Source organism: Amblyomma maculatum, chromosome 4 (genome assembly GCF_055883805.1).
Source record: "Amblyomma maculatum isolate TAMU_Amacu chromosome 4, ASM5588380v1, whole genome shotgun sequence".
Classification (NCBI taxonomy): Eukaryota; Metazoa; Arthropoda; class Arachnida; order Ixodida; family Ixodidae; genus Amblyomma; species Amblyomma maculatum.
This window is the reverse complement of record NC_139347.1, coordinates 47,466,959-47,482,806: the sequence shown is the minus strand read 5'-3', so window position 1 is coordinate 47,482,806 and position 15,848 is coordinate 47,466,959. Positions and strand designations below refer to the sequence as shown.

Here is a 15,848-nt window from a genome sequence, read left to right as displayed (position 1 = left end):
CTTCCCGGCTTTCGTTTCTCTTCTCGTCGCTTTGCTTATTATGCGCTTTAATAGCTACACAATGCCTTGCATAGTGATGCAATAACGACCTCTTTGTCAATTTGCAGCTTTCTCAAACCAGCTGTATATAACTTGCTCTTCTTTTGTTACATCCCTTAATTCATTCTTTAACAGCCCCTCGACCTTAGAGGAAATGAAAAAAAGCAGAATTAAATTGTTGTGATCGAATTTTTATTACACAATATCTTACACACGTCGATGAACACAAGATGTAGCCCCACATGCCGGAGGACGTTTCAATGTACAATACTTATTCATCGCCCTATTTACACAGTAAAACTTGCCTATCAACTTCCACGGCATTCTTCTGCTAAACTGTTAATCAAAATCCAGGGGCCCCTCGAAGGCGTCGACACCATTGCATACTGGCTCATTTCCATGGATCCCTAGAAATAAGCAAAAAACGGCAACCCATCAATTCTTTTGTTCAGCCGAAGAAGTGTTAACAACGATAAAGAACAGCGTAAACCAATGACCACATTCCTACTTTCCTACCTCTTAGTTAAGTTTTTTTTATTTTCAACAAATGTTATGCGTAAGGCCGTCACAGAATAAATTTTTGGCAAACCACTTGCCATTTCTTTGAATTTGATGCCATCAAGTAGCAGCAATTATGGGAATACCACAAGTTCAGTTTATAACCGATGATTTCTTTAAAAAAAACCAGGAATATTAACATTGAAGTCTGTTTTCGTTAGTCCTTCACTAAAGCAGCAATGCAGTCCGGCCACATGCTACTGATACCTTTACGTGCTGGTGAACCCGTGTACGTCGTAGAAAAAATAGTTTTTCGTAACAAGATTCTAGATCCCATAGTTTAATTCGAAAAGGTTCGGGATTCTTGCATGACAAGTCTAAGCTTATTAGAGCTACTGTTAGTCATTTAACCACCACTTTTCGAAAAATCACACCGCTGAAAACAAAACACATTCCTCCAAGTCAACGCTGAACATGGAGCTCAATAGTCGCTAGACCAGGTCTCTGTGAAAACCGGGGAGCGCTGAGCAATCCTCAGCTTACTAGCACAGGCGAAATTCGAAAGTCACAGCAGATAAAAGCAACGACTCGGCTATAATAAAGACTATTTTGATAATAGCTGGACTGTAGATGTCGTTATTTTTAGGCAGATAGCATCTATAAGCTCAGATTTCATTTTTATGACACTCATCTCCTTCGCACTGTTTTAACTCTTTTTTGTGTATTAATATTAAAACTAAATGAGAGGACCATTTGCGACATGTGCAAATTTTATAGCATTGATCATTTTTACATGACAGCAACAAAATTATCACTGCAGTTATCCAAAATGCACAAGGTTGCCATAGCAGTATTGTTCAGCGCTGAACATTGTGTTGGTTCAATTGACTACAGACACACGGCAGTCCATCGCCGCTATAGTTGTTGCAGTGGTCAATAAGAACAGATTACGCTGTGTTGAGTTTCATTGGTGGAGAAAGAACAGGGAGTGTGCTGTGTCACTCTCTATACGCCTACATGTACTGCACATTCGAAGGAGCCTTACCATCTGAGACGGACCCAATTCCAAGCGGTACTTCTGCAGCAGTCTTGCCACGGTGTACCTGATCTTCAGTAGTGCCAGTCGCTTCCCTACGCAGTTTCGGGGACCCACGCCGAATGGGATATTTGCTGCCTTAGTCTCTGGCGTTTTGTTTTCAGGTGTGAACCTGCGTGGATGGTATACCATCAGCGTTCCAGAAAGATCCGATGGCGGGAAACGTTATGTGGCACCTATTTATCAGAACAAATATACGAAGCTTTCCAAGCAAACGCAACCAAGGTTTCAAAAAAGAAGATGAGGCGAAGCTCGATCCAGTGAAACTAAATGAGAACTCTCGATAGAGCTGTAGATGATTTTTAGAGTAGCGCAAAGGAATAAATTTGGAAAACTAATTAGATAAAATTTATTATTGGGTTAGAAAACTAAGTGGAAAATAAAAGTTATAGATGGTGTTAAAAACAGATGGCTCCAGTGTTAGACTAGCTGCGTAGCTGCTATATTCACACAAATGTATGTACTGGCATTAAAAGAAAGCTACCTCACTGAGTTGTTGTCGCTTATCGCTTGCCCAGAGTGCACACAACGCCCTATAGTGAAGAGAACTTCACATAAAAGTGAACTTTTTCCTTGTGACGCGTCCTGGGACGCAAAGGTAGGATGTCTCTTACAAAGAAGCTTTTTTATTCCGCAAATCATTTTATGTCAATAAGAAAACTATGCACACAAACAGCTGTTTGATGCAAACAATTAAGTGATGTGTTTTTCAAGATGATCTATAACATCTGAATTAAGAAAGTGTTCCTGGTGTTCATCGTTAAAGACCCCGCCGTGGTGGCTGAGTGGTTATGGTGCTACACAGTTGATCCCGAGGACGCAGGTTTGATCATCGTCACGGAAGCTGTTTTTCATGGAAACTAAAAGCAAGATGCCCGTGCACGGTGCGATTTTCGGTGAGGCCGATGAACCCAGTTGGTTGAAATATCCTAGCCGACCGCTATGATGTCCCTGGTAGCCTGAGTCGCCTTCGAACGTTAAACACTTTAATTCAAGCCGACATAATCATTAAATAGATTGTTTATTGACTTTACAAATTATCTATCTTTGGACAGTGAACAAAGTTTTACGAGCTAGGTAAAGCGACTCTCAACATCACCCATATAGTCCAGGGAGGTGGCACATTAAGTATTAATTAAAAACTTGCTTACATTTAGATGGGACGCCGTGTATTTCTCATGTTTCTTCTAAGCCACTGCATTAATTTTGTGCTACTGGCTTAGTGCTCGTCCCTGTCCACTTTCATTTTCCAATTGAATTTCTTTGCTTCCTTTCCTAGTACGTCCCATATTTGCGAAATAAGTGTTTCTCTAAGCAAGCGTAGTCATTCTCACATTCTTGCAGTATGAAGCTGCCACTTTTATCTGCGTTCTGAAGGTTACGGGCTTGCAGTGGGCGTCTTCCTTTAATAACATATGAAACAGCCTTATACTAGGATAAGAAAAGCTAAATGATTAGTTCTATAGAATGATCCATCATTATGCCACAAAATTGTAGATTTAGGTTATCCTGATCTCTGACTATCAGTGATTAAAAATAGTACCTTTCCTGTTCACCCTCAACACACACACCGGGCAAGAGATAGAAATAAATATTGCCAGACGCGAACCAGCAAAGACCCATTGACCGGATTGTTGCCCCTTCTTTGTTTTTGAGCTATTCAATCTACCTGTAGAGGCGCCGAGAGGAAAGAGTAGGAGGCATCAGCGTGATGATGCTATCTCCAGCTGGTCATGCCACCGCCTCTTAGCCCATGAAATTTCTTAAGGACTTCTGCCAAGTCAATGGCAACAACCTTAACACTGACATGAAAGCGGCAGATATCTTTGCAAGACAAAATTCGCGCGAGAGACATTCCCAGAGATCACCACGGGGCGTGCGGACGATAGTTTTGAAGGTAATTTGTAAACTATGGGACCATTGCTGCAAATTTAGGGCATCGGGCTCTATTCTGTTTTCCAGCCGAAATTCTTGTTCACGCCTCACCTGTCAGGGTTGAAATCAAGAGGCTTCGTCCAATATCTAGGGTCTATCTGCGTCTGGTACTGGGCGGCCATGAAGCAAGTCCCGGCCTTGAACTTTGTGCCATTGTACTCGAAGTCTTCCTTGGCCTGGCGCGTCACAAACCTATGAAGTGTAAAATATTTAAGGAGAAAAGTGTTGACGACATGTCGGTAGAAAATAATTTTTTGCTACACCACTGGACCTCCCTGGCGTAAAAAAAAAAAAGAACTCGGGCTCAGCCCTCTGTTTATGCAATGCAAACATAACTGTCAATTTGCGCGGCACGTAAGAAAAAACTTTATGTTTACGACGGCGGATAAACATAACCTATATAATGCTGCATATGTAGACACCAATAACTTATTTGACCTGATTTTTTTACCGCTTACTTTCTGATTGCTCGCACAAACACACTCAAATATTCGCAACCCCAAAGAAACCAAACTGACATTATTCGTCTAATTCTGAAAGATGACTCATCATGACTCGTGTTACGTTTTACTTCAAAACTTCGAATATTCTTTCAAATATTCTTCCTACATGTGCATCTCCAACCTCTTGCTCTTGGAATAAACTGCACTTTTTCGATCCTGACACATTTTAAAGGAGTCATGACATATGGGTTAAATGATTACAAAATTCTATAATAATAATACTACGCTGAACATTTTAGGAACGACAGGCACGTATGGCTGTAAGCTTGGGGCCTAATAGCGTGCTTTGTATACGAGTTATAAATCCAGGCCAAACTATTTAAAACGCTACGAGCGAGGCTTCTGCGAACAGTTTTACCCATTGTCACATCAGGACTTGCACAGCAACGAATAATTCATTCATATCATTTATTTCCAAATTAATACAGTGATCTGCGCCATGACCCAGTTTCTCCGACACAGGAGAAAGCCATTGCGATTGTTTCTCCACTGGCGCACTGTTTCCACATTCTATTATAGAGCGGCTTGTTGCTGCAGCTATTTTTCTAACATTATGTGCTTCAGAAAGCGCCATGTCTTTGTAATTCAGTGCACTACGTAATTTCAGAGCCGGCAATTTGTTGCAAACGCTAAAGCAGATTCTTTGAAATTAGTTTTGATGAATTCGTCTCCTCAGACAAGATGAACAATTGTTACTACGAGAGCTATAACGGTAGGCCATGTTTAATATCTTAGACCTGGATTCTACAGGTGCAATGTATCTGCTTGCTTTGTTTTTAAATTCCTCAACACCTAATATTACCCGCCCACATAGCGCTGTATGCTGAACTTGAGTCACGACGTCACTGATTTGGACTATAGCATATTCTTAAAGCTAGCACTGAAGTCATAATGGTCGCAGGCTGCCTTTGAGTACTCACGTGAGGCCCGGCGGATATAGGCGCAGTGCCTCGTCCACTACACAGTGCAGATACTTCAGCTTCTTCATCACAGTTTCGTAGTCTAAGGAGCCCTGAAGAGAATACTGTTAATGATTTCTCGCTTCATGATTCCAAAAAGCTAAACACAAAAGCTGGATAATTTTGCTGAACTTTTCAGTGCTAGAGAAGATGATAAACTGAATCGAAAATGCTCCGACCCTCGCGCAAGTGTAGGATAAGCACAAAAGCACTCATCTATAACGTGCAAGGTGAAGATGAACGATATTATGTAGAAAATCAAGAAATATTAAGTCAGCTTACAGCAAAGCAGAGTTTATTCCGTGTTAAGAACGAAATATCCTTAAACCACATATATCGACAAGTTTATGTTCCAGACTCATATATTGCTATTTCTAATTACTGCACTACCTGTATAAAGCAAGAGCTTCGCTAATTAAAATAGGCTTCTTGTGTTAGGAAGAATGCTTCTGGAGTATAATGACACCAGAGTTGGCGGTCAACAATAAAAATAACAGGGCAATAATGTTAGATAGTAAATTGGTTACCGAATTTATGATAATTAAATTTTCAACTGTTATCGTAAAGCCACAAGCTGCAAACGTAGATTTGCAGGAGGCCATTAGCAGTGATCATGTCGGCGTTTAAGACTTCCAAATCGCAATTACCCTCAATGCTGAGGCTCAAAACTTTTGACCATTTCTCACCAAACGATGCGCGCTTTCAAAAATTCCGCGCTCTAAGCCCCACTTACAACGCGGTCAGTCAATGGCTCCAGTGCCTCACCACTGTTCCTTTCGCCGCCTGCACTGTGGTGCTCACTGCTGCTTGCTGATCCAGCAAGTACTATTAAAAGTGAGCATCTTAAGCCGCTTCCATATTTCAATTAATATTATCAATTATTGGTGGGCTTCCTTGCAAGACGGGTTACACGTTTAATTTTTTTCAGGTTAGATTTGTTAAAAAGGAGCATCATATCAGCAAGAACACAGCCGACGAAGGGCATGCTTAGGTATGTATAACCCAGAGCAGCATGCTTCTTCTTTAAAAATACCCATCAATACACACGTGCAGCTCATCTTACGCACCCTAAACGGACATATATATATATATATATATATATATATATATATATATATATATATATATATATATATATATATATATATATATACATGTTAGCACTCTCGCTGAGCAACTTGGAGAAAATTGCGCTCATCACGATGCGTGTAACCGAAAGGTTCTTTGCTCTCATAGCCAGGACGTCGGCCGGTGGATATCTCGATGAGCTGAACCCTGATATGAGCACTTTTCTTTTTACTTCCAAAGTAGCATAGCTCTAGAAAAGCTAAAGTGTTAGGGTCCTGTTTACCACAACGAACTTTGTGCTTATAGAAACATCCGGGGGCTAAAGAGATAGCATTTTGATCCACTTGGCTTGAAACACAAAGCACTTACGCTGACTCCGACGGTGTCAATGACTTCTTGTCGAACTTTTTCTTGTATATCAGGATGTTTCGCCAGTGCGAAAAAAACGTAGCTCAGTCCTGTTGCTGTCGTCTCAAACCTGCATTCAGTTTCTAACGTTACTTGGCTTTAAGGCACACGTGTTCTTCATGCAAACATTTTTCTTTTTACACTGTCAGCTTCGGCAAGCCGAAGAAACGTCGGCCTTGGTAACGTTTTATCAAAGTAGAGCTTGCTTTTGGAAAACCCTGGATAAGCGATAACGACAGAACGCAATATAGGAATTGAAATCACATGAAAATGGAGACTCTAGACGCGTAATGGACGTGAGGGTTAGTGAGACTACGTTGCTTTTTGTCCCTCCGTCTCCTTGCAAATGTGGACAGCGCTTTATCAAGCAAATCTGCTCTACTTGTATCTGCATTCATCCTAGTAGAGCATTTGTTTCCTTGTAGATGTAAGCGAGGCATGTCTAGATGAGTTATTTATCTCTCTGCCACTTAGATGACCTTGTTTTTGCTAAATCTCGACAAAATGCTCACGAAAAGGGCTTTAAGTTCATAGTGCGTATGATATTTATTTAGGATGAGTCTAGAGTGGCCCGATTTTAATCTAGGAGAAAGCACTTGTTTAAAGACACCAGTCTCAGAAAGCATTCGACAAGATGCTTATTGTAAAATGGTGTAGAAAACTAGTGTAAGTAAACATAACTCCACAAGAATATTACGCAGCGTTACTGCTGGGGTAATAAAGAGTCGTAGTGCTTACCCGGCAACGAAAAGTACAGAAGCACTAGTGATCACTTCTTCAACGGTGAGAGCCCTGCGCTTCAGACCTTCTGTAAAATAGTAAAGCACCAAGATTTGGGATGCTTTGAATTGCTTTACACCCCTGTTTCAGTGTGTATTGGTTTTATGAGCCGCTCGGCGAACGAGAATTGTTTTTCTTGTCTGAGAGCTTTGTCTCCTATGGATGAAGTACATTGCTTCTTGGGAGATCTGAGCCTAGCTCTCCCTGCTCTTAAATCCATAGTTTAACTTTATCCTGTCTTAAATGAATATAATAAACTTGAAAGCACCTACGAACGATATCTTTCACATATTTTTCGTATTATGCTACATGGCAAATTTCACAAACTTTATGACCGTTTTGACAGAAAAGAGCCAGTACATCGCTTCTTGGGAGATCTGAGCCTAGCTCTCCCTGCTCTTAAATCCACAGTTTAACTTTATCCTGTCCTAAATGCATATAATAAACTTGAAAGCACCTACGAACGAAATCTTTCACATATTTTTTCTATTATGCTACATGGCAAATTTCACAAACTTTATGACCGTTTTGACAGAAAAGAGCCAGTACATCGCTTCTTGGGAGATCTGAGCCTAGCTCTCCCTGCTCTTAAATCCACAGTTTAACTTTATCCTGTCCTAAATGCATATAATAAACTTGAAAGCACCTACGAACGAAATCTTTCACATATTTTTTCTATTATGATACATGACAAATTTCACAAACTTTATGACCGTTTTGACAGCAAAGAGCCATTGAAAGTTATGCTCTGCAGAATATGTGCTGCCGAAGAATGCACAGTTGGCTATTGTATGTGTTTACTAGTAGATATTTTGTTATGGCTGATAAAGTGTACATCATTTGTGTCGTACTTGATACTAGTTAAGAACGTTTGATAGTGATTGACGGTTGCTACAATGCTAAGAAAAATATAAATCACTATTCCTGGATGATAGCTGAATCAAGAAGCATGAACTGAGTAGGCAATGGGATTTTTTATTTTAGAGCTCGTTAACCCTCATTTCCTGCTGATGTATTTTCTGGACGTTGAGTAAAAGCTTGCGAGAGTTGTATCATGTTAGTTAGGCTCTTGGAACAGTTCAGGTGTGCAATGTTTCATGTTTCGTCAGCCGCAGTGAAGCGATCAAAGCCCTCCTCATTCGGCAGTTATTCTGGGCAGCTTGTTTCCAAATTACCTTGTCTTCTATAGCAGCACTTAAGCTCTAAATATTTCCAGCATTTGAGGAGTACTCAAGTGCCGCGAACGCTACCTAAATTTCGCTACGATACCCAAGATGATTTCTCATGTCCTGGAAAGCAAATCTTCATTTTTTATTACATTTTGTGTGTAAGTAAACATTCATCAGAAATAGATTATGACCACCTACGCATGTGAAGGTCACTCGTGTAGCGACATTTGACTATCAAGATGATTCCTGTGGCACTGCCACCACGCGACCGATAGCGCAATAGTGTCTTTACTATTTCTAATTCTCTGACGACGGATACTACACTTCTTTACCTCTGAAAACGCGTGCTACGTTAGGTAACGTGGCGCAGTGAGGTAATTAGTGCATACAAATGGAAGTAAATTTCTAGGCTAAAATCTCTATCGCAAACTATACTAGCATACGTAGGCCAATTATGCAGCGGAACTGTATAACACCAGCCCGAACGCTGGCTGGGAAGCCTGGCACCAATGGATGTACGAACGTCTTACAAGAGAACGGCGCGCCATAGGCGACAAGGAAATAAGAGAAAGGGAAAAGAAAGTGGCCCTGCCACAGGAGTATCTCTTGTGTATGCCATCGTACAAGGTGTCGCTTCACCATTTGGAAGCTAATGACTGCCTACGGCTCCCCGCATGTTTAATTCAGGGATGAAGGGAAGCCTGACTCAACAACTACATCGTCAGAGGGACAGCGACGGTTGCTGTTTCGCCAACATATGCACCCAGTAGAGTTTTCTCGTATTCTAAAAACGCTACGCACGAAACAAAGTACCGGATGAAGCGGCGGCTTTAACTAAATTGTCACTACCATATAAGAAAAAGGGTACATGCAGAGTCGTTACAGATCCCATGTACAGTCATCGCACCAAGTTATTCATGCAGTAGAAAAGTTGCAGATTTCTTTCAAGCACAAGATTGAGAGCATTCAGCGAAGTGTGCGGTCACTTAGCTAGATAGATGAGGCGGTGTGTGCTCTGAGGCTGAAATTTTCTAAAAAAACTATTGCGGTAAAAAGTCGTATGTCCATGCTAGCCCGCTCTATTTGATGTGCCATAATTCCCCGATTCGTTTTGGAAAATTTACGAGCCACTTGTGACCACCCACTTTTCACCCCGCCACAACACGCGTAGTACGTGGCAGCCTAGTTGCATTACTCAGACGTACAGAACAATGTTCGTTGTAAGCCGTCATTGGGATCGCATGCACGGATTTAGGAAGGGTCAGACTGTCCTCACTAACTGTCGATAGAGCACGGTTAAAGCGTGTAGCCGAGAGATATTTTTGGCAAGAAAAAAATTCTAGGGGACACTTTGGACCACTAAAGTGCAATGAGGCGAAAGCCTTTGGTTTGAAACGCCGATGGTTCCTGCTTTACTTTACCTGCTTCTGTATGCTGTGCATGCAGCCTTTGGAGGAAGAACCAAATGAAAGGGGCAGCACGGATGCCAGGGTCGAATTCCTGGTGAGGTCAGCATTGTATATGCGTGAATTGCCATGGTGAAGCTATCGATTACCGAACGTATAATCATGACCGGACGTGACATCACGATGACGTCACAGCCGGTAATGACGTCATGTCCGGTCATTGTCGATGACGTCACAATCTCGCGAAGAATTATGACACTTCTCGCGGACGCAGGCACGCACTGACGGACCCTTATGAGCCTATAAAGGCTTTCGCCTTAACAACTACGAAGACGACGGTATGAATAATTTGTCCTCACGTTCATGCCACATTGGGATGTGACTTATCGCTCCAATTCGTTTCCGATTTCCAAACTCCAAAAAAAAGTTTACCTTAATGCGAAGTTATTTACCAATTGTAAACATAAATGTGCTTTTAGTTCCTTCTCCCTGATAATTTGATAAATTTATTTAAGTGTCATTAATAAGTGGCATATGATTCAGCAATTATATGCCAACAACTGATCAAAGACTTGATGGGACAATCCTCAGTACAGACTGCATTGAGCTGCTGGGGCCAGAATAAATTTCGTTACCCTCAGTATCTATTTGAAAAGGGGTGCATGGTGAATGCTATTAGTGCTCTGCAAACTCTTTAACTTATTTTTCGTTTATATATCCCCACTTGATGTTTTAGAAGAAAGAAAACGTAAAGGGTTTTAACATTGAATATAAAACAATGTTTACCATTCGATGCCTCCTTGTCGCCTCCATCGTTTTCAGCCTCGACGTACTCAGCGTCAATGAGGTTTTGCAAAATGTCAGGTTTCCGTAACTGTGATAAAAAGAGACAAATTTAATTTTCTTTCTTAGTGCCATTGGACTTTTTGTATTGAACATGCACTCCAAATATAGCTGCAGTCCGCCTTATTTCTCATTGCGCTAGCTTCCGCTGAAAAGTGGGCAGAGGAGATGTTGGTTCAAATCTGCCCCGAATATGCCGTTGGAAAGTGTTATTAATCAAATTCATGCATTCATTTGGCAAGCGCGATGTTTTACGATTATGCATGCTTCAGGCCCGAGTGTTTCTGGCATGTTAGGCCTGCTTTATGCCTCGCGTCATAGAAAGTCTTGAGGCGTCTTGCTTCCCAAATATTGATTGAATTATGCATGTCCCTACTTTCGTGAATGCACGTACATATAACAGAACGTCGCACTTACCGTTGGGTCATTTTTTCTCAGCTGAACAACTTTTTCTGTTTGCAAATTCAAGTCCTCAAACGTATATTCTCCAAGGACAAGTGAGAGCCAGTAAAAGGGCTTCATAAGCATCCCAAGTGTTGTGGTACATTCTAAGGGAAACACGAATATGAAGTCATATGTTATTACTTCTTTGCATTGCTTTCAAGTAACCGCTAGCGCCTGGAAAATGTTTCCCAGAGTTCAGCTTATTGAAAAAACGAAAAATATGTAACCATTCGTTTTCACGCGAGCCTATTTCAACCTATTTTTTATTAGCACTAGCTGCTAACCACCTATTAGGCTTGCTTCATAGGGTGTAACGTCCCAAAGCGATTCAGGCTACGAAAGATTCCGTAGTGAAGAGCAACGGATATTTTGACCCATTGACGTGCGTTAACGAGCGATGAAATCGCACAGTACAGCGGCTCCTTGCTTTTTGACTGCCTTTAAAGGGGCAGCTGCCGCCACCGGAATTTGCTGTTGCGTCCTTCGGTTCAGCAGTCAAGCGCGCTAACAAGCCAAGTTTTTCAATATCTTTAATTGGTAAAACATTACTATTACTTTATTAATTAAGTCAACAGGAGAAAAAATCCATTACAAGCATCGCTAAATGTAACGTTGCTCTCTTCCTTCTTCCACGCACACATACAAACACAGACACACACACACAATATATATATATATATATATATATATATATAGGGGGAAATGAGGGTGCTCGTTATAATACATGAAGGAAAGAAGCCAACAGTCGGCGAGGCCAAGGAAAGCGTTGGGGATGGTACTTTATGTCTTTTTTTTTTGCTGTTTACTCTGATAATCACAGAAATTAGTAATGCAGTCTGTTTAGGGGAAAGATAATTAAACACAAAGTAGAAGAAAAAACAACGTGCCGATGGTGGGAACCGAACCCACGACCTCCGAATATCGCGTCCGGTGCTCTTCCAACCGAGCTACATCGGCTGCTGTCCCCCCTGCTACTTGCCTGGGTATTTATGTTGTCTGTATACGAACCTTGAGAGTGTTCACCAGCGCCACCCTCAACCATAGTGGCGGACGTGGAACGTCTTTTGTTACCGCCAGCGTCATGTAGAACGTGATCAAGAGCGAGGGCGAAAGCTGTGCTAGAACCCTCTTACGCTACCTATGGCTTCAAGACTGCCAGAACCGAGACCCCCGTAAGCTACAAGCAGATCAATTAGGGGAAATGATGGTGCTCGTTATAATACATGAAGGAAAGAAGCCAACAGTCGGCGAGGCCAAGGAAAGCGTTGGGGATGGTACTTTGTCTTTTTTTTTATTGTTTACTTGGATAATCACAGAAATTAGTAATGTAATCTGTTTAGGGGAAAGATAATTAAACACAAAGTAGAAGAAAAAAACAACGTGCCGATGGTGGGAACCGAACCCGCGGCCTCCGAATATCGCGTCCGGTGCTCTTCCAAATGAGCTACATCGGCCGCTGTCCCCCCTGCTACTTGCCTGGGTATTTATGTTGTCTGTATACGAACCTTGAGAGTTGGTTCGGTTCCCACCATCGGCATGTTGTTTTTTCTTCTAATTTGTGTTTAATTATCTTTCCCCTAAACAGATTACATTACTAATTTCTGTGATTATCCAAGTAAACAATAAAAAAAAAGAAAATACAAAGTACCATCCCAAACGCTTTCCTTGGCCTCGCCGACTGTTGGCTTCTTTCCTTCATGTATTATAACGATCACCCTCATTTCCCCTTAATTGATCTGCTTGTAGCTTACGGGACTCTCGATTCTGGCAGTCTTGAAGCCATAGGTAGCGTAAGAGGGTTCTAGCACAGCTTTCGCCTTCGCTCTTGATCACGTTCTACGTGACGCTGGCGGTAACAAAGGACGTTCCACGTCCGCCGCTATGGTTGAGGGTGGCGCTGGTGAACACTCTAAGCTCTCTCTCTCTCTCTCTCTCTCTCTCTCTATATATATATATATATATATATATATATATATATATATATATATATATATATATATATATATATATATATACCTCTCTTGATCTGGCCGTCCCCGCACACTTAACAGAGAGAGCAATAGGCAGTATAAGCGACCCCTTCTCGTCGTAGTAGACGCGACCGGCTAAGACAAACTCAGTGACAGAGGAGACGAAAATGGTGAAACAACGAGACCGAGAGTAGAAGAAACGAAGTGTGAAGGCAAAAACGGGGGCAAGTAAGGGTGACTCTCGTCGCAGTCGAAGGCTTCCCCCAGCAGTGCTCCACCGGGCCTGACCGCGTGGTGCGGAGGAGAGAACTGATACACATTCGTTAGACTATGCAACTTGCACTTGCGACCATATCATCTGCGCATTTTCATTTCATCCCTTAGCCTCGTTTTTCGTGACGGCGCTTTCAGCCATTCCAGCACGCTTCTTCTCATCTCTGATTTGGGCTGATCGCTCAAATCATCAATTCTATTACGCGAGCCCGCGAACCCGCAGGCACGACAGACAGAAGACCTACTATGACGTCATCCAACAACTAAAGCATCGCCCAATTCAGTATTCCTTTTTCAGCCTCTGACAGAATATCAGAGTTGCCTTGAATTCCAATAGTTCTACAGTCGCGAGCAAAAATGGTGTCCAACACGCAGCCGGTGGTGGAGCTCGGGAAAAGTTCCTTTCAAAGCCATCTAGCAACAGCTTTCTGGGATCAAGACAATCGCTGCTGTGATCCAATTTATCGACATGCATGTGCCGTTGTCGCTCTCGCTAGATGGCATTTCGATGGCATTTCATCTGCTCACGACTGTATGTATGACTGGCGTAGTAGTTAGGGCGCTCGACGGCTGTTTATAAGAATGCGGGATTGAATCCTGGCTGCTGAGGGCGTATTTCGGTGGAGCCAAAAAGCAAGGCGCCCGTGTGCTGTGCGATGTCAATCCACGTTAAAGAACCTGAGGTGATCAAAAATTCTGGAGCCCTCCATTACGGCCTCTCTCATATCCTGGACCATTTTGGGATGTTAAACCCCATAAACTAACCAACATTTTTTGGGATGCCTCACCATAACATATTCAGGAAACTCATATTTTAGTAGGGGAAAAAATGTGGTTTGCCTTTGCTTTCAGTAAATAAACATTGTCACAACAAAGAGGTCTTTCGATAGGGCTTTGCTTTCATTACACCTTCAAAACAATATATTCGTAGAAAACACTCGCTCATCTTCCTTAGCTATATATACTTAAAATTTATAGGCGTTTTTCATTTTAAGCGTGCTATACGATCATATGGCTACTGTCACGAAATCGGCGCACATTTTCATCAAGCCGGCACGGCGCGAGGCCCGCGCGGCGTCGCGTAAAAAGAATGTAGAGAAAAGCCCCCTTCCCTACGCGGGAGAGCGCGTAGCTTTGTACGCGTTGCCGTCACCCTCTTTCCCATTGCCCGGGGAGGACGGTGGTTCATCGGTCTGGAATCAGCCAGAAAATTCCAGCATCTTCTATGGGACCTAGCCAATGACGACGCGCGGCTCGACGGGAGGAGAAGTGGGAGCTATAACCAGCGAAGCTATGTGTGTGTGCGCGCTAGCTTTGGCGCATGTTAACAAAGAGACGCGGCGCGCTCTATTTAAAGCGACCGCGCCGCTTGTTCAGTCAGTCAGTCAGTCAGTTAGTTCGTCAGTGTTTTGCGACGTGCTCGCTTGTGCTTCGGCTGGACTCCCGGGGATCACCCGCTGCTGGCAAGCCCACGGACCTTCAAGGGAGCGGCGCTCGTCTCGTATGGCGGCCACATCGTGACTCTTGAGGCGTCGGACTGCAACAGTGCCCGGTGAACAATTTGGTGTTTGTTTATGTAACTCTCTCGTATCTGATTTGTTGGAAAGCCTCTGTTTTATTGAATCGTTCTGTAATTGCATGCTTAGCGTTTGTTATTCTGTGAACCTCTCGTCTGTTGTATTTCACGTGATCTTGTGTATTCATTGTATCGTCTCTTGCTCTACATAAATTGTGTTTTGTTTGTTACTTCTGGCTCCGACCCTTACTCTGGTTTGAACCGGCGACCGCTGGGCACCAAACGACCACCCCCTTCTGTCACTACAAGGTAGATGAATTCCGGCCGAGCTTGCCACGCAAGTCGAGGGCATCTCCTTTGCGACCGGAACAGCTACCCCCACTCACTCTAAGGGTGTCTGGGAGTGTGCGCACCCTTAAGGGCGCATCGTTAATAATACCCCCTCATAATTATTAACGGGTGACAGCTACTCATTTTATTTTACATGCACCCATGGGAAGTTGTGACCGCTCATGTAACACTTGGTTTTCTTTTCGAAATTGCATATGTATGCAACAGCTTTTACTTGTCAGAAATTGACATGTAAAAGCTCGCTATAAACTGTCCACGCACACGTTATTACCCGCAACTAATTATTGATAGAATGAACATCTTTTGACGTGCTAAAGCTGCTGCTAAGGCGACAAACGGAGACATAGTATAGGTAGTATGTACACATGTGCACATAAAGGTATTTTCACTGTAAGCTAGCGCTCCCTCTTCCATCCTGCCGTGGTCAGTCGTCCTTCGGGTATTGAGCTACAATTAGTTCTCATGAGACGGAAGGAAAGCAGGGGCTCTCGAGAACAATTTAGATCATCTGAGGTACTTTGATCTTCCCAAGAATCAAAACACATGTAGATTTTTATTTTAACTTCTCTTTCGCAATAACGCGCCCGACA

General features: G+C 42.6%; 1 protein-coding gene across 3 annotated transcripts in view; it reads right to left on the bottom strand.

The window, feature by feature from the left end:
• Positions 1-228: 228 nt before the first annotated feature.
• LOC146190936 (cytochrome P450 3A14-like) overlaps positions 229-15,848 on the bottom strand; it is a 37,225-nt gene continuing 21,605 nt past the window's right edge. For 2 of the 3 annotated variants that reach the window (XM_084599866.1, XM_084599868.1), the window contains 8 exons: positions 11,122-11,252; positions 10,648-10,735; positions 7,245-7,314; positions 6,468-6,576; positions 4,992-5,083; positions 3,620-3,760; positions 1,583-1,745; positions 229-446 (listed from right to left, as the gene is read on the bottom strand). In XM_084599866.1, coding sequence (XP_084455992.1) covers positions 348-446; positions 1,583-1,745; positions 3,620-3,760; positions 4,992-5,083; positions 6,468-6,576; positions 7,245-7,314; positions 10,648-10,735; positions 11,122-11,252 — 893 coding nt within the window. In that variant the 3' untranslated portion in view covers positions 229-347. The remainder of the gene's footprint in view (positions 447-1,582; positions 1,746-3,619; positions 3,761-4,991; positions 5,084-6,467; positions 6,577-7,244; positions 7,315-10,647; positions 10,736-11,121; positions 11,253-15,848) is intronic. The other variant, XM_084599867.1, reaches the window with a different exon arrangement.